Here is a 25,121-nt window from a genome sequence, read left to right as displayed (position 1 = left end):
GAATCACAAGTTTGAAATAAAACTTCGTTGTTTAGAGATAGTAAAATCCCAACATACATTATTCAAAAACCATAAGTTTAGCGGAAGCATTAATGTAACGTAATATAAGTGTTATCCCAAACGAACATAGTATAAAAAGTCTGATAATAAATCCAGCAAGCAACCATGACCACTCACGCCCTCCAGCCAGCAAGTTCCTGCTTTCATAGTACCTATGGACCTGCGAGCATGTAACACACGTATCAGACAAAGCTGGCGAGTTCACAGTTTTAGAAAACGTTTGTTACCCGGTGTATGTAAAACAGTTTAATACCCAATGCAAGTAATATTGTTAATATCTCATTTCCAAACACGGACGGCTCACGGACTGCCCTTCCCACGTACTCCTATCTAGTACTGGGCCAGACTGGGTCATTAGTTCACCTCCGTCCTCTACAGGCACGGGGTGAGGGTGCCAAACCTAAGTAGCGCTACTAACTAATACCCGATGAGGGACTTACAAAAGATGATAGGTGAGATCATTAACCAATATACCCGTTTTTACCCAAAGACTCATCCCCTCCCATGGGATACCCCCTGACTGTCCCCAACCACTGGGACGCATGCTCGAATGTAGTGAACTCACCTGGGATTGCTCGGTAGAATTAATTATTCGTTTAACCACGGTGATTTACCAAACCCTATGATATTCACATTTAGCAGTCAGTTGCATACAAGCACATCACATATTCTTTCACATTTAATCATCTTTCGATTCACAATACACATAAGTCATCTTTCGGTCTAACCATTCACAGTTATGTTTCGATTCACCTAGCTATCTTTCGACACACAGATTATCATTCGACATATCATCATTCGACATATCAGATATCATTCGACACATGAACTATCTTTCGACAACCACGGTTATCTTTCAACAAACACAGTTATGTTTCGACAAACACAGCTATCTTTCGAGCACAACAGATATGTTTCGAACTCACGGTTCATCTTTCGACTATGCCTGTTATCCTTCGACTACTACAGTTATCCTTCGGTTACAATTATCAATTAACAAAACGGTTTCAACATTTTTCGGTTACAGAACCCTAATCATGCGATCTAACTGCTAACATTCAGTTCATACGATTTCACAAGGATTTCCCCAATTCATGCATAACCAAACAAACAATTAAGAAATAACAGTTAACCGCCTTTATCATGTGATCGCTATACGACTTCTAACCCATTCAGATAACCCCAACCATGTTACGGAACGCACAAACGCCACTAACAATCGGTTAACACATACTTGTATTGGTATCACAGAGGTTAATAGTTTCGAATCATTGAATCTAATTACACAATTATCACGACATACAACACAAGGGTTTCACATAGACGCACAATCTCAAAAGTAACATAAAACACTAACCGAATGACAGATGATACGATGATGATGATCACACAGAGAGTTCCTGACTTCTGCCGTCGCCCATAGGTTTCTAGGGTTTGGGATTTCGATTGGTTCTGTGCATTACTACGTAACTGCCGTTTAATATACGTAAGGTTTTGGGCCTGGGCCGAAGGTTAAGGCCTTTAGTCGAAAGACTGGGCCTTGGCTCGAAGGATCTTCGAAAGATGAAGTCTCGTATCGAAGGATCTTTCTTACATCGAAAGATCTCCGAAAGATAGAGTTTCGGATCGAAAGTTATCGAAAGTTAGGTCCTATGCTTCGTGATCCCTCGAAGGTTGGATCCTTCGAAGGTTGGATCTTTCGGTTCCAGGATCCTTCGGTCGAAGGATCTTGGGTTCAAAGATGTCTTAGTCTAACTTAAGTATTCCAATACGTTACTCATTAACAAGTACAAGTTTGCACATATACCCACTAACACAAGGATCTAGGATATGTAAATACAACACGGGAGTTGGAAAATAGGATAATACTAACCTCAAGAAGTCGGGTTGTCACATTTTACGTAATTGCCTGACACAACCGAGGCAGTAGTGAGTATAAGTTCACGTAGGTTTTACGTGAGTGTCCTTCGCAACCTGAGGACAGTGAGTAGCATAGGTATACGTAGGTTTTACGTATGTGTCCTGCACAACCGAGGACGATGGTATGGTAGTCTAGTAACAGTGTACGCACGTATCTAGTCAATTTCATTCCTTCAATCCCATTCCCAAGCCCTTGGGAATCCCATGCCTTAGTAAGAGTGTGAACTCACCTTGGTTTGCTCGGTATGTTATTGCTTCTAGAGTTAACTAAATGTCTAAGTCCGTTACACACGACCTAGGATACATTGCACATACTTGACGTAAGTATATAAATTCAATTAGGGTTTGCTAGTCTTCGATACTCAAGCAATTGTGCTATGTGTGTTCACTGTGTACAAGATGATATGATAAATATTGCTCCTATCTACAGCATCACACAATCATATACGGTAACATACGGTAGCATATTGTAATGCACAGAACATACAGAGCATACAGTAGGTTCTATATACTGGTGTTTACAAGTAATTTGCTTCATACATCACTTTGTAAGGCTCTGATTATACATAACATATGCAATTCTGACTATCATCAAAGCATAACACTTAAACAAAGCATCAAGGCATGAGAGCTCGGACACTATCACAAGTAAAAAGGTCGGCTAAGCATGATAATCAACTTCGGACCTTGAAACATCATATAGAGGTCGGACATCAACTACAATAAAGTCGGATCCCTTTATCTAGTCACAAAACTCGGACAAAAGACATAACCATAATAAGTGTGGACTTAAAAGTCGGACAAGCTTCATGCCATGAGAAACTCGGACAAGTAAGCTTGCCCTCTTATAAACTCGGACAATGCTATAAAGGTCGGACCACCCCTTTTATCCATAAAAGTCGGACCTCCCAACTTCTATAACAAGAACTCGGACATGGGGGTGGCAATGCACCAAAATTCGGACCTTAACACACCCCCATGAAACTCGGACTAAAGTGAGAGGGGTTAAGAATTCGGACAGGGGGTTTGGGGCCAAAAACTCGGACACACCCCACTAGTAAAAGTCGGACCTCACCTTCTCATATAATACTCGGACCCCTTCAAGTGATTAAAGATCGGACCACATTCATTCATAAAGAATTCGGACCTTATGTGGACTTAAAGTTCGGACCACATAATGTAAGGGAACCTCGGACTAGATAATCATCACAATCCTCGGACTATATTATGCATAAAGAGGTCGGACTATACTACATTCATGAAATTCGGACATGATAACTTCACAAAAGTTGGACTAGTTAACATCATCGTGCATTTGAACAGTTACGTTTCTAAGATTAAAACCCTAATTACATATATGCAGAATTCATAAACATTCAATCGATGATTACAAGCAATCATTATGTGAACAATCTTATCGTCATATCACTAATCATTCATCAAAATCTCAATAATCAGGATTACATTAACAATTACAGAACATCATATGAATACTTGGGTTTTCATGAACACATAATCAAGAATTGATACAATCAACAATCAATTAAACAATAAGCATTTACCTTGTGTCGATTCTAGAGAAAAATGTAGAATCGAAAGTGATGAATAGCTTGTCAATGATGATGTGATGGTTGCCAGAGAAAACCAAAGAATGAAAGTACGTGCCTTGTTTCTTGTGTGAGGTTTAGTGAAGAATTAGGGTTAAGTATCATATAAGTTTCACTAATAACTCTACACACCCTTAATTGTTATATTTTACAATAGTACACCATCTCACATCAATTTCACAGTTCCACCACCAAGTTCACCTATTTGACAAGTCTTTCTAAATTAACAAACAACCATACACAAATCACACAATACACTGCATTGTATTAAAACGTATACAATTTCATAGCAACTAATCGCACAAATAATTAACTACACAAACAATGAACGTGCAATAAATGCGAAATAGAAATCTTGGAAATTCGAGTTGTCACAGTCACTTAGTTTAATTAGTTGTATGATAGGTAGTTTATATGCCTCAGGTAAAAGGACCAAAATACCCTTTTCATGCATAATTGGTATTTAAGCATATGTAACTTAAATTTTGTCACTTAAACTAGTTATGCAACATATTAAGGCATATAATCCTTGTCATAGGACTAGTTATGCGTCTTGAACGCGCTTTTGCGCGAACGACGCGTTAAAGTAGTATAAGCTACCTTAATGGGTCGTAACGGGTCGTAAGCACTTAGGATAGGTTCCGATTTAGAATGTAGGCTTTGTTAAACCATATCACATGAGTCCCAATACTCATTTGCTTTACGAAACCTCATTCTACCTGATCTTCCGATTTAGATGTTTATTTATTAACTAGCGATTCGATTACTAGGTACTATTTGATTTCCTTGGTTTACTCGAGCTTTGTTAGTTCACTTTGATCAAGGATACTTTGCACTTCGATGTGAGTACGTAGTTCCCCTATTTTACTGTTTTCAATTGTTTGTGGTGATTCATATGTGTTAAAAGATTTCGATATTTTTAACGATGATTTCAAAAACGAATACTATGGTTTATATTAAACAATAACGATTTCGATAATGTGAACGAACTTGTTGGACGTATTTACATAACGAATAACATTCATTAACATTGATCAAGCCGACCAGCATTAGGTTATGGTACCATAGGATTTGACAAATCCCGTTATCGGATTGCACCCATGGTTATGTATGGGGGTTATGGTACCATAGGATTTGACAAATCCCGTTAACTTGCCCTTTGGTGGTTTGTTAATACGAGTTGAACGATGGACGAGTTACGAAGGTTTGAATGTATTCCACGAGACGACCAAAAGTAGTTTTCACAATTAAAACGAGAACAATTTAAACGAGAACGATTGAACGATTTTGAACGATTGAAACGAATGAACGATTATAATGATTTAACAAGTTAAAACGAATTGAACGAACGATTTGGTTTTGGGTTGTGATTAGATAACGAGACGAGTTTAATATGATAAAAGCATGGTAGATACGCCGCTGGTACTTCTTATATATAAGTGCTTTTATCATATTACATTCCGTAGCGTTATTTAGTTCACTTGGGTGAACGATTTGAAACGATGTCGCACAACGATGTTTACTAAATGATATAAACCATACGAGTTTTATTATGAGAACGAATTACAATTTGGGTTACGATATACAAATATTTTGAGTTAAGATTCATGGTATCGAGGTTTTCTAAACTATAACCAATCTGTTTGAAATTGGTTATTCATTTTACAATACAAATGTTTTAGAAAACAAGTTTTCTAATATCGATTAACAAAGTGGCACGAGTTATTTAAACAAGTAAATGAGCCATGAATCTGACACTCACACAAAACCTATGTGCTCACCGGCATTTCTTTGCTGACTTTATTTTTACATATTTTTCAGGTGGTGTCGAATGATGTTGATAACAAGTAGGATGCATGCTCACTTAGGACTGGACGAGGCCTTAGTGACTTAATAACAATGATAAACGATATTTAATCTTGTTTGTTCGGTTTCAAAGACAATGTCTAATGTTAATATCTTAATAAAACGAAACTTTTGAATCCAGGGCTGTGAAACAATGATTCTGTTGCTCCACTCCCCGACGTTTCCGCCGCAGTTTCGTTGTTTTAACGCGGTCGGGGTGTGACAAAGAAAACCTAAGACAGCAATGTGAGTAATCTCCTTTTTGTAAACTGTTTTTACAAAACCATAAATATTTTACAATGTGATTAAGCAGTTGAGTCTTTGTAATTCTTCAATTACCGCTGGTATTATGGGGTTTTGTATACATTACTTGATAATCTTCACAATTGGACAACGGGTTAGCCAATGTGTGATATGACCATAGCCACAGATACGGTCGAGTGGCAAGTACTGAATGAGTAATTGTGTAGATATAAACATTGTAATCGCTCTCAATACTATTTTAATTAATTAAACTCTTCTTGATTAAACTGAGATTCACTCACCAGTATTTCCCACAAGTTGTTTTTAAACGCATTTCAGGTAACAAAATGTGAAAGACAACTAGAAGCCAGCTGGACAGCACTGAAGGCTTGGAAAAGTGGCTATAAAAGTTACCTAAATAAAGAAGATGTTTTATCTCAATAAAAATGGGATTTATTCCTATAAATCAGTTTGTAATGAAAACTTGGGTTTTATCCCAGTATATTTATTTATATAAAATGTGGTGTTTTACTCTGATAAAATATTTCCTAACTACGGTCCTGATGAAATTTCCGCTACCAAATTAATAAACACCGATATCACCGACACTGATGCTCGCGGCCGCCCATTCCTGGGACAGATAGGGGGCGGGGGTTGCGACACAAATGGATGTGAAGAGTACATTTCTTCATTGTGTGGTCGAGGAAGAAGTATATGTTGAGCAACCGCCTGGTTTTGAAGATCTGATTCATCCTGACAGAGTTTGGCTTCTAAAAAAGGCACTTTATGGTCTTCATCAAGGGGCTTGGTACGAAACGTTGTCTTCCTATCCATTGTTGAATGGTTTTCGACGTGGGTTGATTGACTGTACTCTCTTCATCAAGGAAAGGAATGAGGATTTGTTGCTGGTTCAAGTGTATGTTGATGATATCATTTTTGGGTCTACAAATGATGAAATGTGCAAGGAATTCGAGCGGGTGATGCAAGATAAGTTCGAGATGAGCGCTATGGTAGAAATGACTTTCTTTTTAGGTTTGTAGGTTCATTAGTCTAAGAAAGGGATCTTCATTCAACAGACTAAGTACGTTGGGGATATCTTGAAACGATTTCAGATGGAAGACTCGAAGCTTGCGTGAACTCCTGTAACATTTGTGCTTGAAATCATTGTGAACAGTTCAGCTATCAATAAAACAATGTTATTTGATCCCAATGTTTGTTTGGTTATGTTTTACATTTTTTTTCATGTTTTGACTTTTGTTCGATTTTAAACTCTACATCGCTTTCTGGAGAATTATACGCAAACTGGTGCGTAAACGTACTCAGTTTAATGCGACAAATACTTCAGAACATCAACATATACCTAACATACCTTAAATAACCTTTACATAACTTAGAAATAAGTTTTGAAGGCTTTGCTATGGCAAAAACAAGTTAATTCGCCTACAGAGACTAAATTTGACAAACTGCGAAAGTATGCCGATTTGAACTGTAACAGACATTCCGGAACATGACCATAAGTTAAACATACCATAAATATCTTTTACATAGCTTAGAAATAGGCTTTGAGGTGTTCGGTGTGCTAAAATAAACTTTTGTGTCATTCACGGACTAAAAGTGTCAAAAAGTGCATAAGTTTGCACTTTCGCGCATAACTTACGTTCTGAATACATCTGGACATCCAAAAATTTATGTAAGCATCATAATATTATACCTTAGTGTTTGGCATGAGAAAAATCCATTCGTCACGCATTTTGGATCGTTTTTCTCACTTATGCGCATTCCGTCGTAATTAACCAAACATCGCGATCGTACGACCAAACGAACCGACATCCGGCATATTTTTGAGCATTTTTCATGTCCACAATGTTTAAGCATCATTTTAGGGCATTAAAGTTGGCTTAACGGGCCTTAAACATGTCGGAAAAGGCTTTAAACACCAACAGGGACTGAAACTGTCATTTTCAAAGTTGGCTGCAAATCAGGACACCCAGGCGGGGCGCGTAAGCCCTGTCTGAACCTTACGCGGGCCGCTAGCCCCCCCCCCCAGATATGCAGAAACTCGTTTTCACAGCTGCTAGCAGCCTTTCAACACTCCAAAGGGCAATGCCTCTTGCAAATCTCTGGGGTTGGGGTCATATTGTGATACCATTACATTTTGACACTTGTACGGATGAGATTCAAGCACGTAAATCGATAAACAATCCAAACGGTCTTGCATATCCTATAAATACCCCCCCCCCTATTCTTGCAAAAACCCACAAATCTGATCTAAAAGCTCTAAGTTGAAGCCATTGCTTCATACCTGAGCTCCTGGATCAAGATTAGCTTTCGGGGACCCTTCGTAAGTGTTCTTTCGTTCTTTTATCGCTTTTCGAGTCCGAAAGTCGAACTTTGTTCGACTTTCTACATTGACCAGCTTATGGTCAATGCGAAGTTCGTTTGAACTTCATAACGTGAGCGTGATCACGATGGTTATAGTCCATAGCGACTATACCTACTGATTACCACGTTATCTAGGCTCAGTGACGAGTCGTAGTTTCGGCCAAAATGCGCGTTCTTGCGTATTTTGTAACCAAACTACCCATAGGTATGTTTTAATCTTAGTCCATAGCGACTATACCTACTGTTTTCTAAACTTAGGTAAGCATGTTTTAACATGCTTAGCTAGTCACTTTTAGTTTAGTGCTTATATAGGGTCGTAAGGTAAGCGATCTAAACAATCGCTTATACTTTCGAACCCGACCCATTTGGTCGATCTTTAGGATCCGACTAAACGCATTAGGTGACCATAGTTGTATAGGGAATAACTTTCCGAGGTTATACCTTATGGTCACATCAATTGAGTAGTTGTATGACAGGTAGTATATATGCCTTAGGTAAAATTTCCAAAATGCCCTTTTTACGCCAAAATTCATATTAAGCATATGTAACATAACTTTTGATATCTAAACTGATTTGGCAACAATATTAGACATGTTAAGGCATATTTTACTTATCATAGGGCTAGTTAGGCGTTCTGAACGCGTTTTACGCGAACGACGCGTTAAAGTAGCATAAGCTACCTAAACGGGTCATAATGGGTCGTAAGCACTTAGGTTAGGTTTCATTTTAGTATGTGGGCTTTGTTAAACCATATTACATGAGTTTCCATACTCGTTTGGTTTACGAACCCTCATTCTATCCAATCCTCCGATTTAGGTTCGGTATATTAACATAGTTACCTATATTAGGTGCCGTTTGATATCCTTGATCTCTAGCATAGTTTGGTTGTTACACAAGGACTCCTAAGCAATCTCAAGTGAGTACATAGACCCCTCTTTTACTGTTTTCAAACTATTTTGGGGTGAAACACATGTGCCTACTTGTTACTTTCATGCTTTCCTGTTTTCACATCATATACTTGCTATGCTCATTAGTACACTATTAGTGCATGATTTACATTACATTGTTTTACTTTACATTTCTGCTATGTATGTAGACTGATAGCATGCTAGCACATTGATTTACACGACTTTTCTGCTTTGTATGTTAACTTAGCATACTTAGTACATTGTTTTCATATAACATGTTTACATTTGCTATAACATTTGGTTTGCACAAACGGGACTTATATACTTTCATTAATGTTAGCTACGCCGCTCGGTAGTAAGTAGTGGTACCATAGGACTTGACAAATCCCATTCCTGACATCCCAGGTTTGTTTGGATGTATCTGAAAACATTTCTTTTGATAACCTTGACTCAGGGTTATCCGACTGTCTCAAGGCTTGAATGTATGCGTTAACTTACCACATAAATGTATGTATCAATGTAACATGCTTTTACTTTGCAAAACATAACTTTTTGATATAGTAAAAATACTCTGTTTTGTACATTTTCTACATTTGGTTATGTGACAATACTTTATTTACAATACATAACATTTGTTGCACATTACTCAACTACATTTGGACTTTTTAACATTTGCCAAGGTTTATACAAGGACTTTTGACAAACTGGTTTAAACATAGACATTATACATTGATTGGTTGGTTTGAGTGACTTAAGTAACGAGATGTGAGTAGTATAATATGAACATGGTAAATACGCCGCTGGTACTTTTTATATATAAGTGTTTGTATTATATTACATATCATAGCGTTACTTAAATTATTCCTTTTTGACTTATACATTTTACACAAGTAGCCTGTTTTCACAAGGCTTTGGTTTGCAATACAGTTTATTTTATACAACTCATTTTACTTGGTTATTCATTTAACCATACATTATTGTTTTATCTATATATATCATTTGATCTTATCGCTTTTAAACGATTTACAAAACAAAACAATTTACAAGGTTCATGACTGAATTTCATTAAACAGTTCTTAAATCTTAAGTCGTAAATCCTATTTTCACAAAACCTATGTATCTCACAGGCATTTTTATGCTGACGTACCTATTTTCACATGTGTTTTCAGGAGCTTTTGCATAGGACGATGATCATGACACTAGGGCGGACCTGTGCCTTAGAGACTTAAAATGAAGATAGAACTAGTTTAGTTATGTTATGAACTCTTTATTTCCTGTTTTGAGACAATGTTACTCTATTGTTGATAAATAAAACGTAGCTTTGCATGCCGTGGTTGTGAAATAATTAATTCTGTTACAACACTCCTCGACGTTTCCGCCACGCTTGATTGTTCCACGTGGTCGGGGTGTGACAGAAGAGTTGGTATCAGAGCCAATGGTTATAGGGAATTAGGTTATTAGTAATACTTTGACATAGACTATAACTTTCTAGGACCCTAACACAAGTTATCTTGTGATTAGATTTTTAAAACATGGACTTCACCTATCCTTAGGTGATAACCACAACGAGAACATCGTTTCCGAATCCGCTTTGAAAATTAATCATCTGTTCTAGGATGATTGATTACTAGGTTTTGAACCCTCTGTTATATGGTTTTGAAACCCTTTGAATTTTCAAAAATCTCGTCAAAGTTTTGGGTCTTAATAGTGTGAACACGTGCAAACTGGAAGAGTGAATGCCTGTACCCTGGGTTTTCTGTCTAAGGCTAGAGTGTTCGTACAAATCCACATAATCGGACCAGTCACTCTTACCTGGGAACTCTTGGGGTGAGTTTTCACTTATAGGCGAACATGTCTTCGCGATACATTATTTTTGACCCATTTACTTTGATTAGACACTGTGTGTCGCTTGTTTGCTTTGCGATGCTGACGAATGACCACCATCTTTACTTTTGTTGAAATTGTTTCATCTCATTCTCTTCATCCAATCATCTCACTCGTTTCCTTTCATGTTTTCCTCTTTTAGAATGCCTCCTCGACGCGAAAACCAGATAGCGACTGCCGAACTGGCAGAAATTATTGCGCAGCAAATGGCTGTTTAATTCCCAAACCTTTTTGCTCAATGGAACCAAGCCAACAGCAACAACAATGCTCCATGCAATTTCAAGAATTTTAACTCGGCTAAACCACTCAAGTTTAGTGGTTCTAAGGGAGAAACTGGGCTTCTTCAATGGTTCGAGAGCATTGAGAATACTTTCTGTCACGTGAAGTGTCCTGACAATCGCAAGGTCGAGTTTTCCTCAAGTGTGTTTCAGAAGAGGGCTCTTACGTGGTGGAACGGGGTAATGAGAAAGGTACACCGACGGGCTACCTGACTCGGTACAAGACATCGTTACTGGTAGTAACCCTACCACACTCCGTCAGGCGATCGAGTTAGCAGCGACATTGACTGAGTCGCAGGTTCGAAAGGGAAAGCTGCACAAAAAGGGTGACAAGGGTAAGAAGCAGGCATCTGACAGAGAAGATAGCAAAAAAGGTCAAAACAAGAAGGGAAAGGATTCTGGTTCTCCAAGGGGTTCTAGGAAGCGAAAGGCTTCCCAAAACTATGTCGTTACTGCACAGGCTCAACCTGCACCAAATCAGCCTGCGCAACCACTAGCCAAGAAGCCTTATCTTGGCAATCCACCTTTGTGCAACAGGTGTAACGGCCATCACCCACCACATCTTCAGTGTCGTCAATGCACCAACTGTGGAAGAAATGGTCATCTTGCTGCCACCTGCCGCATTCCTGCTAACCAGAATCAGGCAGTTCAGAACCCAGCCCAACAAATTGCTCAGCCTCTTGCTCAGCAACAAGGTCAAGCTGCACGACCTCATTTTCCTCCTGGTTCATGCTACAATTGTCGGGATCTAACCCACTACAGAAACCGGTGCCCAAGGCTAGCCAACCAGAATCAGAATCAGATTCCAAATCAGAATCAGGCCCAGGCTCGAGGACGAGTCTTCAACATGAACGCACAAGAGGCACAAGCAGATGATAATGTGGTGAACGGTACGTCCTTTATTAATAATCAGCCAGCATCTGTTCTTTTCGATTTGGGTGCCGATAAGAGTTTTGTGTCTTTATCTTTTGAGCCATTTCTTCGCGTGTCTAGAACGAAACTAGGTAAACCATTGACAGTAGAAGTAGCTAGTGGTGAACCCATTGTTCTTGATTCTGTTCTCCACAACTGCCAGTTGAACCTTAACAACCATCTTTTTCCTATTGACCTCACGCCTATGCAACTTGGAAACTTTGACGTTATTGTGGGTATGGATTGGTTAGCCAAGCATCATGCAGAGGTAGTTTGTTTCGAGAAGATCATTCGTATGCCGCTTTCGACAGGTGAGATCCTACAAGTTAGTGGTGAGAAACCTGCTGGTGGTCTCAAACTCATGTCTTGTTTTAAAGCTCGGAAGTATCTGCGAAAGAACTATGTGGCATGTTTGCCACAGTTGTAGCAGATAAGGGCAAAGGTAAGTCGATTCAAGATATTCCTATTGTACGGGATTATTCTGAAGTATTTCCTGAAGAGTTACCTGGTCTACCCCCAGTACGCCAAGTCGAGTTCCGTATTGATCTCGTACCTAGTGCAAATCCCATTGCCAGAGCTCCCTATCGTCTTGCACCGTCTGAGATGCAAGAATTGTCTAAGCAGCTTCAGGAGCTCTCTGACAAAGGTTTTATCCGTCCTAGCTTTTCACCTTGGGGTGCTCCCATTCTTTTTGTCAAAAAGAAGGATGGATCTTTTAGGATGTGTATCGATTATCGTGAGCTTAACAAGCTTACCATCAAGAATCGATATCCCCTACCTCGCATCGATGATCTCTTTGATCAGTTACAGGGCGCTTCTTATTTTTCAAAGATTGACCTGCGATCTGGATATCATCAACTTCGTGTGCATGAAGAAGATATTCCCAAGACAGCGTTCCGCACTCGTTATGGGCATTATGAGTTCACAGTCGTGCCATTCGGTTTGACTAATGCTCCTGCTATTTTCATGGACTTGATGAATAGGGTCTGCAAGCCTTATTTGGATAAGTTCATCATCGATTGCATTGATGACATTTTGATATATTCTAAGATGCGAGTTGATCATGAGCAACATCTTCGTCTTACTTTGAAACTCCTAAAGAAAGAGCAACTTTTCGCCAAATTCTCCAAGTGTGAATTTTGGCTTAAAGAAGTTCAATTCCTAGGACATATTGTCAATGAACATGGTATTCATGTAGATCCCTCCAAGATCAGTGCGATTAAGGACTGGGATACGCCTACTACTCCTACTGAAGTTCGTTCTTTTCTTGGTCTTGCAGGTTATTATCGCCGCTTCATTGAAAATTTCTCAAAGATTGCAGTTCCTCTAACTACTCTAACTCAGAAGAACAAGCCATTTGATTGGGGATTCAAGCAGGAGGAAGCGTTTCTGACTTTGAAACAAAAACTTTGCGACGCGCCTGTTCTAACTTTGCCCGAGGGCAATGATGATTTCGTCGTTTATTGCGATGCATCTAAATTAGGTCTTAGCTGCGTCCTGATGCAAAGAAACAAAGTCATAGCATACGCATCAAGGCAGTTGAAGATACATGAGAAGAACTACACCACTCATGATCTTGAGTTGGGCGCAGTTGTCTTCGCTCTTAAAATTTGGAGACACTATTTGTACGGTACAAAATGTGTGGTTTTTACTGACCACAAAAGTCTTCAGCATATCTTCAATCAGAAAGAACTCAACATGAGGCAACGACGTTGGGTGGACCTTCTAAACGACTATGACTGCGAAATTCGCTACCATCCTGGTAAGGCGAACGTCGTAGCTGATGCTTTGAGTCGCAAGGAACGTACTAAGCTTCATTGTGTTCGTGTTCAATCTGATATTCAAGCTCGACCCGATATCCAAGCCCGCATTTCTTAGGCTCAACACACTTATGTTTCACAAGATTTGATGGATAAGGAATTTCCTTATCACATAACGCCTGCTCTTGAACTGAAGGACAATGGATCGTATTACTTCATGGACCGTTTGTGGGTCCCAAGCCAAGACGATCTTCGTACCTTGCTTATGGATGAAGCCCATAAATCTCGTTATTCTGTTCATCCTAGCTTAGTTAAGATGTATAAGGATCTTCGTAGTCAGTATTGGTGGCCTGGTATGAAGAAAGACATTGCCTTATATGTATCAAAATGCCTTACTTGTCTTAAGGTTAAGGCTGAACATCAGCGTCCTTCTGGTTTATTGGAACAACCAGAGATCCCAGTTTGGAATGGGAAAACATTACTATGGATCTCATTACTAAACTTCGGCACACAAAGAAAGGTCATGATGCCATCTGGGTAGTCGTTGATCGTCTTACCAAGTCAGCGCATTTCTTGCCAATCCGTGAGGATTTTTCGGCTGACAAACTTGCCAAAATCTATGTGGATGAAATTGTAGCTCCACATGGTGTTCCTTTAACATCATTTCTGACAGAGATGCTCGTTTCATTTCTCATTTTTGGAGAACCATGCAATCTGCTATGGGGACCCAAATTAATCTGAGCACAGCTTATCATCCGCAAACGGATGGTCAGTCTGAAAGAATAATCCAGACTCTGGAGGATATGCTTAGAGCTTGTGTGATCGATTTTGGTGGTAGTTGGGATTCATATCTTCCGTTGATTGAATTCTCCTACAACAATAGTTATCACTCCAGCATCAACATGGCTCCTTTCGAGGCTCTCTATGGTCGAAAATGTCGTTCACTAGTCTGCTGGAATGAGATCGACGAGGCTCAGCTTACTGGACCTGCCCTCATCTTAGAGACAACATATAAGGTTAAGAAAGTTCGTGATAACCTTCAAACAGCTAGAAGCCGTCAAAAGAGTTACGCGGACCTAAAACGCAAGCCCTTGGATTTTCAAGTCGGTGATCGTGTATTACTTAAGGTCTCACCTTGGAAAGGTGTGATCAGATTTGGAAAGAAAGGAAAACTTGTACCTAGATACGTTGGACCATTCAAGATCGTCGAAAGAATCGGTAAGGTAGCCTACAGACTTGAGCTACCTCCTGAACTTGGAAATGTTCATCCAACCTTTCACGTGTCCAATCTCAAGAGGTGTCTAGCTGATGAGAACCTCCACATACCGCTTGACGAAATTCGTGTTGAGAAAACACTGAAATTTGTTGAGAAACCGGTGGAAATCATGGAACGTGAAGTCAAGTGGCTTAAACGCAAGCGCATTCCTTTGGTCAAGGTTCGCTGGGAATCTAAACGTGGAACCGAGTCTAATTGGGAACGCGAAGATCAAATGAAGGCAAAATATCCGCATCTTTTTCCACGAGTTTCCTCTAAATAAATTACGGGACGAAATTTCCGAAAGTAGGGGAGACTGTAACATTTGTGCTTGAAATCATTGTGAACAGTTCACTTATCAATAAAACAATTTTATTTGATCCCAATGTTTGTTTGGTTATGTTTTACATTTTTTCATGTTTTGACTTTTGTTCGATTTTAAACTCTACATCGCTTTCTAGAGAATTATACGCAAACTGGTGCCTAAACGTACTCAGTTTAATGCGACAAATACTCCAGAACATCAGCATATACCTAACACACCTTAAATAACCTTTACATAACTTAGAAATAAGTTTTGAAGGCTTTGGTATGGCAAAAACAAGTTAATTCGCCTATAGGGACTAAATTTGACAAACTGCGAAAGTATGCCAATTTGAACTGTAACAGACATTCCGGAACATGACCATAAGTTAAACATACCATAAATATCCTTTACAAAGCTTAGAAATAAGCTTTGAGGTGTTCGGTGTGCCAAAATAAACTTTTGGGTCATTCAGGGACTAAAAGTGTCAAAAAGTGCATAAGTTTGCACTTTCGCGCATAACTTACATTCTGAATACATCTGGACATCCAAAAATTTATGTAAGCATCATAATACTATGCCTTAGTGTTTGGCAAGAGAAAAATCCATTCGTCATGCATTTTGGATCGTTTTTCGCACTTATGCGCATTCCGTCGTAATTAACCAAACATCGCGATCGTACGACCAAACGAACCGACATCCGGCATACTTTTGAGCATGTTTCATGTCCACAATGTTTAAGCATCATTTTAGGGCCTTAAAGTTGGCTTAACGGGCCTTAAACATGTCGGAAAAGGCTTTAAACACAACAGGGACTGAAACTGTCATTTTCCAAAGTTGGCTGCAGATCAGGACACCCAGGCGGGGCGCGAAGCCCTGTCTGAACCTTACACGGGCCGCTAGGCCCCCCAGATATGTAGAAACTCGTCTTCACAGCTGTTAGCACCCTTTCAACACTCCAAAGGGCAATGCGTCTTGCAAATCTCTGGGGTTGGGGTCATATTGTGATACCATAACATTTTGACACTTGTACGGATGAGATTCAAGCACGTAAATCGATAAACGATCCTAACGGTCTTGCATATCCTATAAATACCCCCCCTATTCTTGCAAAAACCCACAAATCTGATCTAAAATCTCTAAGTTGAAGCCATTGCTTCATACCTGAGCTCCTGGATCAAGATTAGCTTTCGGGGACCCTTCATAAGTGTTCTTTCGTTCTTTTATCGCTTTTCGAGTCCGAAAGTCGAACTTTGTTTGACTTTCTGCATTGACCAGTTTATGGTCAATGCGAAGTTCGTTGGAACTTCATAACGTGAGCGTGATCACGATGGTTATAGTCCATAGCGACTATACCTACTGATTACCACGTTATCTAGGCTCAGTGACGAGTCGTAGTTTCGGCCAAAATGCGCGTTCTTGCGTATTTTGTAACCAAACTACCCATAGGTATCAAAACCATTTGTTTTGATACCAAACCTGTTTTCTAAACTTAGTTAAGCATGTTTTAACATGCTTAGCTCGTCACTTTTAGTTTAGTGCTTATATAGGGTCGTAAGGTAAGCGATCTAAACAATCACTTATACTTTCGAACCCGACCCATTTGGTCGATCTTTAGGTTCCGACTAAACGCATTAGGTGACCATAGCTGTATAGGGAATAACTTTCCGAGGTTATACCTTATGGTCACATCATTTGAGTAGTTGTATGATAGGTAGTACATATGCCTTAGGTAAAATTTCCAAAATGCCCTTTTTACGCCAAAATTCATATTAAGCATATGTAACATAACTTTTGATATCTAAACTGATTTGGCAACAATATTAGACATGTTAAGGCATATTTTACTTATCATAGGGCTAGTTAGGCGTTCCGAACGCGTTTTACGCGAACGACGCGTTAAAGTAGCATAAGCTACCTAAACGGGTTGTAATGGGTCGTAAGCACTTAGGTTAGGTTAGTATGTGGGCTTTGTTAAACCATATTACATGAGTTTTCATACTCGTTTGGTTTACGAACCCTCATTCTATCCAATCCTCCGATTTAGGTTCGGTATATTAACATAGTTACCTATATTAAGTGCCGTTTGATATCCGTGATCTCTAGCATTGTTTGGTTGTTACACAAGGACTCCTAAGCAATCTCAAGTGAGTACATAGACCCCTCTTTTACTGTTTTCAAACTATTTTGGGGTGAAACACATGTGCCTACTTGTTACTTTCGTGCTTTCCTGTTTTCACATCATATACTTGCTATGCTCATTAGTACACTATTAGTGCATGATTTACATTACATTGTTTTACTTTACATTTCTGCTATGTATGTTGACTGATAGCATGCTAGCACATTGATTTACACGACTTTTCTACTTTGTATGTTAACTTAGCATACTTAGTACATTGTTTTCATATAACATGTTTACATTTGCTATGGCATTTGGTTTGCACAAACGGGACTTATATACGTTCATTAACATTAGCTACGCCGCTCGGTAGTAAGTAGTGGTACCATAGGACTTGACAAATCCCATTCCTGACATCCCGGGTTTGTTTGGATGTAAGGAATGACTGAATCCGAAAACATTTCTTTTGATAACCTTGACTTAGGGTTATCCGACTGTCTCAAGGTTTGAATGCATGCGTTAACATACCACATAAATATATGTATCAATGTAACATGCTTTTACTTTGCAAAACATAACTTTTTGATATAGTCAAAATACTATGTTTTGTACATTTTCTACATTTGGTTATGTGACAATACTTTATTTACAATACATAACATTTGTTGCACATTACTCGACTACATTTGGACTTTTTAACATTTGCCAAGTTTATACAAGGACTTTTGACAAATTGGTTTAAACATAGACATTATACATTGATTGGTTGGTTTGAGTGACTTAAGTAACGAGATGTGAGTAGTATAATACAAACATGGTAAATACGCCGCTGGTACTTTTTATATATAAGTGTTTGTATTATATTACATATCATAGCGTTACTTAAATTCTTCCTTTTTGACTTATACATTTTACACAAGTAGCCCGTTTTCACAAGGCTTTGGTTTGCAATACAGTTTATTTTATACAACTCATTTTACTTGGTTATTCATTTAACCATACATTATTCTTTTATCTATACATATCATTTGATCTTATCGCTTTTAAACGATTTACAAAACAAAACAAAACAATTTACAAGGTTCGTGACTGAATTTCATTAAACAGTTCTTAAATCTTAAGTCGTGAATCCTATTTTCACAAAACCTATGTATCTCACAGGCATTTTTATGCTGACGTATCTATTTTCACATGTGTTTTCAGGAGCTTTTGCGTAGGACGATGATCATGACACTAGGGCGGACCTGTGCCTTAGAGACTTCAAATGAAAATAGAACTAGTTTAATTATGTTCTGAACTCTTTATTTCCTGTTTTGAGACAATGTTACTCTATTGTTGATACATAAAACGTAACTTTGCATGCCGTGGTTGTGAAACAATTAATTCTGTTACAACACTCCCCGACGTTTCCGCCACGCTTGATTGTTCCATGTGGTCGGGGTGTGACAACTCCTCTGGCTCAAATTCATGGGATTACTCCTGATGGAATGGGTGAACATGTGGAACCATCTCTCTATCGTGCTATGATCGGATCTCTCATGTATCTTACCGCCTCAAGGCCCGATATTATGTATCCAACATGTCTTCTTGCTCGTTACCAGTCCCATCCAAAAGTTTCTCATATGATGGCTGTTAAATGGATTTTTCATTATTTGAAGGGTTGCAAGACACCGGTCTTTGGTATCCTAAGGATGATAACTTTGATTTGATAGCACTCGGTGATTCTGATCATGGTGGCTGCAAGATTGATGCAAAGTCAACATCAGCAGGATGTCAGTTTTTGGGGAATCGCCTAGTCACATGGCAATGCAAAAAAGCAGACCTATGTGGCCACTTCAACATGTGAGGCTGAGTACATTTCGGCTTCTAGTTGTTGCTCCCAGGTTTTATGGATCAAACAGCAGATGCGCGACTACGGTTTTGAATTCCTAACTACTCCTATTTATGTTGATAATGAAGCTGCTTTACAGATCACTCGTAATCCTGTACAACACTCAAAGACCAAACACATCGAGATTAAGTATCATTTCATATGAGATTGTTATGAAAAGAAACTTATCGATGTTGTTAAAATCCACACGGATCACCAACGTGCCGACCTATTTGCAAAAGCTTTTGATAAATCACGTTTTGATTATCTCCTTTTGGTCAATGGCATCAAGGTGAAACCCGTGTAAATCATCTTCAGCAAATCGTTTTTGTAAATATTTTCTTAAAATCTAAAAATACAAAAAGATTTTCAATTTATTAACTTTGTGCATTTTAGGGGAGAAATCTTAAGAAAGTACAAAAACATCAGAGAATTTAAAAAAATCCAAGAATATGTCTTTTATTCATTTACTGCTTTCCATCTTTACCTTTAAAAAATGAAAAATACAAACACATCAGAAAATTGCAAAAATCAAAAAATATGTTTTTTAGTTATTTAATTTCTGCATTTAAGGGGGAGAAATTCAGAAAAATACAAAAACATTGAAAATTTTCAAAAACACAAAAACATTAGAAAACCCAAAAACCAAAAATGAGTTTCTTGGAATGATAAGAGAAGATGATGATACACCAGTGGTCTGTCAAACACAGTAAAAAATGCAAAATAAAAACGATAAGTGGCTCTACTAATGTTGTATTGGTAGGCTCACAATCAGATTAAAATGTGCAGGTTGATATAAACATAATGAACTGCAAGCCAGGTGGGAACCATTCATTAGCATATGGTATTAGTACTGAAATTTCATTTGATAGTATGCCGAGGTTCTGAGATATGCGGTCTTTATGCTGATTAATCATCTGGGTATCATGGTTGAATCTTTTACCGAAAAATAACGGGGACGCAAGTCAAGATCTACCATGATACCATACATACGTGTAAATATTGCATACGACCTCAATAAGTGACAAACATATCACATCCACCCAATGAATAAGTGATAAAATATCACAGTTTATGCGGGAGTTAAGTTCGTCTCTATGTCGGTACGATGGTACTAACCTGCTCACAGACTTGCTCCTGTGCCCTGTATGCATCTGAAAATCAAGTTCCTCATCAATAAGTGATTTTATCACATAGGGCTTCTTTTCAATCTCGAATAAGTGAGTATCTCACAATCTATACGTCTAAACAGATGATAAACAGTATACTCATCGGTAAGATGAATTCTCGTGCATGTCTTGATACGGGAATGTGTCGTGAGTGGATGAACACCGGCGAGTAGTATAAATCATACATTAAATCGTATCTCCTAATCGTGATTACATCTAATAAGTTGAGCTTATGTGGACAACAATACCGATAATTGTGGTAGGATACTTATCTTAATCTTTACAAGAAACAAAAACCGTTTTTGACAAGACCGTAAGCTTGTATGATTCTTTTACCTTGAAACTCGAAAAAGTGTGGTAATTTAGTGTACAGTTAGTATATGTTTGTTAGTATTTGTTTTAGTCTACCGTATTTACAAGTTTACGTCTATTTCTAATTTGAAATTTTTTTAGTTAGCCGAAGTTGAAGCTCGAATGTTTTCTACCTGGAAAAGGCCCAAAACCAACTTGTTGTTAATATCATAACTTCATAAAATTCTTTTTGCAAATTGGTAATCATAAAACAAAAATCTATTCAACTGTTCATAATACTTGGTGATTCTGTGTGAATGGTAAGCCAACGAAGAACCAAATGGCCAACGAAGAATACCTTTGGTCAACGAAGAACCATTCTTCATGACCCATTCTTCGCTGTTTTGAGTCTTCACGAAAAACCTAGATTCTTCGTGGACTTATGTTATGGGCTAATCTGATCTTGGCCCATCATGGTTCTTTGCCGGCCCATTTGAGGTTCTTCGTAAGTTTAGGTCTTTCGTGGGGGTCGATGTATAAAAAGGCAGACCATGTGTCAATTATACTTTATCACATTTCAAATTCACTTTTCATCTTTCTCACCTGTGCTCCTGTTCATCTTCTTTTTCGAAAAACCCAGATCAATTTTTTGGGTGATACTTGTATTTCACTAAGATATACCAAATGAAGAAATATACCTTATACGTAATCAAGTGTTAAACTAGTTTGAATCAGCCTGAATGATCGATCATAGAGTCAAAACCCTAGGTTTCGAATCGACAGTACATGTCTGTAACTGTTGATGTTGTTGTTTGTTGTAGTGAAAAACCTAAGAAATCAAAATCTTGTAATTGCTATATTAAAGTTAGAAACCTTGTGAAACTGAATTATTGTTGTTTCTGTGGAGTAGATTGAAATGTTGATATATTTTTGGTTTATTGAAAGGTTTTAACTGTGTATGGGGGTTTTTCAAAATCATTTAAATAAGTTTGAAAACCTGGGTTGTTGATGTAAATGTCAGTTTGTATCTTTTCAAACATCGTTCATCAGATTGGTTAGAAATTGCGGATGTTGTTAATAACCTGGGTTTGTGTTGATTCCTTTTGTCAGTTGTTTTAAATGGCTCTTGTCAATGTGTTCTTTAAAGATTACACTTGAATTAAATGTGAAATTGGGGATGAAGAATAGATAATAGACGAAAAACTTGTATTCTTCTGGACGAAAAACCCTAACAGGCGAAGAACTAATACTTCTTTGAAATTTGGCGAAGAACCATTCTTCGTTGATTGTTTGACAAAGAACCATCTTGGTCAACGAAAATGGGAACACATGTTGACTGAGGTTTTTCGTAGGACATTGTCACGAAAGACCTAGTTCTTCGTTGATACAGGTTCTTCGTCCAATAGAGGTTTTTCGTCCAGCTAATACTTGGTGAATATTCAAGTTCTTCGTCCAATAAACACTTAGTGAAAATCTTGGTTTTTTTTGGGTGTCTTGTCCACTGTTCACAGGAAACATGTTCAAGTGTAATATAAGTGTTTATCCATCTTTCTCATTGTGGATGTTTTTGTGTGTAGAATGGCACCTAAAGAACAAAAGCGGAAGCCCGCTACGAAAAAGACGGATAAAACTGAGGAACAGAAAATGTCAGAACCTCGCCATAATATGGTTGTATATTTGGATCCACAAGAATAAATCATTAAATTCAAGGAAATTACGAGGTGGTTACGCGAGTCGAGGATAAATGAGGCCATTACTTATCAGACACCGATATACAAGACGTTAATTAAAGAATTCTGGGATTCGGTGAGTGTTATAGAGGTTGACGGAAAGGAGGTTATCCGCGTGCAAGTAAATCAACAGAATGTGGATGTGTCTGCTGAAATTCTCAACACTGTTCTACAACTTAATGACAATCCAGAAGCTCCGTATTCTATTCCGATTATGTGCTAACATGGTTGTTTGCTACGAATAAAGTGTGTAGATGATATATTGGGAGGACAAATCAACAAAGCATGGTTGTCGTTATGTTACAAGTTCTTGTTACATGTCCTCATTCAGTGTTTGAGAAATCGACGAGGTGGTTACGACATGGCAAGTAATGACTTAGTTAGGTTGATGATCGCTTTGGTATTGAACAATCCGTTCAGTATTTCGAAGTATCTCTTCTCAAACATGAAGGAGAATCTGAGGAGAACAGGTGCTAGTGGTAACAAGTTTTGGATGTAACTAAGATTCCTGCAAATGAGCATGAACGTGCAACATCCTATTCTTCCAAAGGCTACAAATGAGGTTCAAAAGATTGATGTGATGATAGAGCATTCATTGAAGATATTCAGAGGTGTACTTGCTAAACGATACTCAGAAAGTACGCCACCTTGGAGGATGATTGGTGCATTGGGGGATAAGAATTACGTCACACCGGCGAATGATAAATGGCGTTATGACGAAAGCCAATCTGACGATGAAGAACTAACGTTAAAGAAGATGATGGAAGATAAGTTTGGAAGAAAGAAGTTAAAGATTTTCGGTGATACTGACGATGAAGATGATGATGATGATGGAGGTGATGATGAAGGTGGTGAAGGTGGTGATGGTGGAAATGTTGGTGCAAGTGGAGCGAGTACTCGTAGTGGTGGCAATGACGAATCTGAGTCAGATGATAATCTGCTTGAACCAGGATATGAACACTACATCGATGAGCGTGGTATTATGCAAGTTCGGAGGATTCGTACTGATCAAGATGAAGATTACGTTCCATCCGACACAGAGGCAGAGCGACTGAAAAAGAAGAAAACTGCTATACGTAGAAAGAAAAAGATGAAGAAGAGAATTGGTACATCTTCAGCAGAGCCTGCCGCTGCACAACATGAAACTATTACTGAACCTGTTCATGAAGCAAGTGTCAACCCTGAGTTTGGCTTCACTGCGGAGGAAACTACAGCAACGATGGCCTTACCTTCTACAGCAACTGAACCACCTCCAGCGGCTACAACTGCAGCCGAAACACCGAGTGTGACTCGACCAGCTGATCCACAACATGGAACTTCCTCTAGTAATCAACACCGATCTGCAACTCATCAGCGAAACTCAAAGCGGTGTGGCAAATTGTTCTCAGAAATGGCACAAGATGAAAAGGTAGAATTTCTATTTTTGCAATTACAAGCTGCTGCAGGTCAAATCAATCGGCATTCAGAATTTATGTCTGCGAATAGAAATACTGTGCTCAAACAACAAGTGGAAATTAACACGTTGAAGGAAACTGTTGGAAGACAATAAGCCGAAATCACGCAACTCCGAGCTAAAAATGAACGACTGAAAGCTGCAGACACTAAACGAGAAAAGCAATTGTTACAAATGCGAGCAGCTGACAATGCTCGCGGTATAGAATTCAATAGAGTGAAGGAACAGAATATAGTTGTGCAATGATCCGCAGATCGACTGGCTGAAAGGCATGATTACATGAAAGAATGGTACAACAGAAGGAACACCACACTAGTGGATGGTTTCAATTCTATTAAGAATGCCTTTGAGATAAGTAGAAAGAGGGTTGACATTTTATGGTCTGATCGATGCAAGAACAAGAGATTCAACGTAAGCGTGATCATGATAGCGAAGACCAAGGTAACCCTGATGCGTCAGCCTCCTCTGAGAAACATGGGGCATCTGCTTCAACTCAGATAATAGTTTACGAGCCGCTGCAGATCGGGACCGCTCAAGGCACTTCAGGTGGATCAAAAGATGAACTAGAACAGCTGGAAAGTGGTCATGTTGGTGAAAGCTCTACAGCTGGTGAGAATGTAGTACCAAGCTCAGCTGATATTGCTTTACAAGTGTGTCCTCCTGTTAATCGAGAAGACTTAGAAGACGGAGAGTTCATTTCTTAGATGACATATGAACATATTTTGGCTTTAACTGATATAAAAGTAATTGATGACGCGACAATTGACGAGACTCTAAATGAACCCGAAGTAGCAAACCTGGATGGTCTTGATGAAATAGTGTTCGAAGGAGATGTAGAGAAGTCGAAATATGTACGAGAAGACGGTACTGAATTCAATCCATTTGATGAAGACTGGTTGAAAGATAACATGGATGTGATCGTCTAAAGATTGAAGAATCGTGATTCATCAGATGTTCCAGCTGATTCCTTTGAAGAATGGAGAAAGAATTTTCTGTCAAAGATTGCAAAGCCAGCCCCTCCTGTCGTACAAGTTGATTATATGAAGTACGAGAAAGGTCATCCTCCGGGAAGAATACTAAGCTGGATGTTCGTGAAAGACATTCATTGCATTGCCGTGAAGCGAGAAC

At 38.7% G+C, this 25,121-nt stretch overlaps 1 protein-coding gene across 1 annotated transcript; it reads left to right on the top strand.

Annotated features, from left to right (window-relative positions):
- Window positions 1-23,054: 23,054 nt before the first annotated feature.
- LOC110881791 (zinc finger protein hangover-like) lies at window positions 23,055-24,089 on the top strand. The gene has a single exon (XM_022129944.1). It carries the CDS (start codon window positions 23,055-23,057, stop codon window positions 24,087-24,089), a length of 1,035 nt encoding a protein of 344 aa, XP_021985636.1.
- The last annotated feature ends 1,032 nt before the right edge of the window (window positions 24,090-25,121 follow it).

Source organism: Helianthus annuus, chromosome 3 (genome assembly GCF_002127325.2).
Source record: "Helianthus annuus cultivar XRQ/B chromosome 3, HanXRQr2.0-SUNRISE, whole genome shotgun sequence".
NCBI lineage: Eukaryota > Viridiplantae > Streptophyta > Magnoliopsida > Asterales > Asteraceae > Helianthus > Helianthus annuus.
Note: the sequence above shows the minus strand (reverse complement) of the source record. Positions and strands in the feature narration are given on the sequence as shown.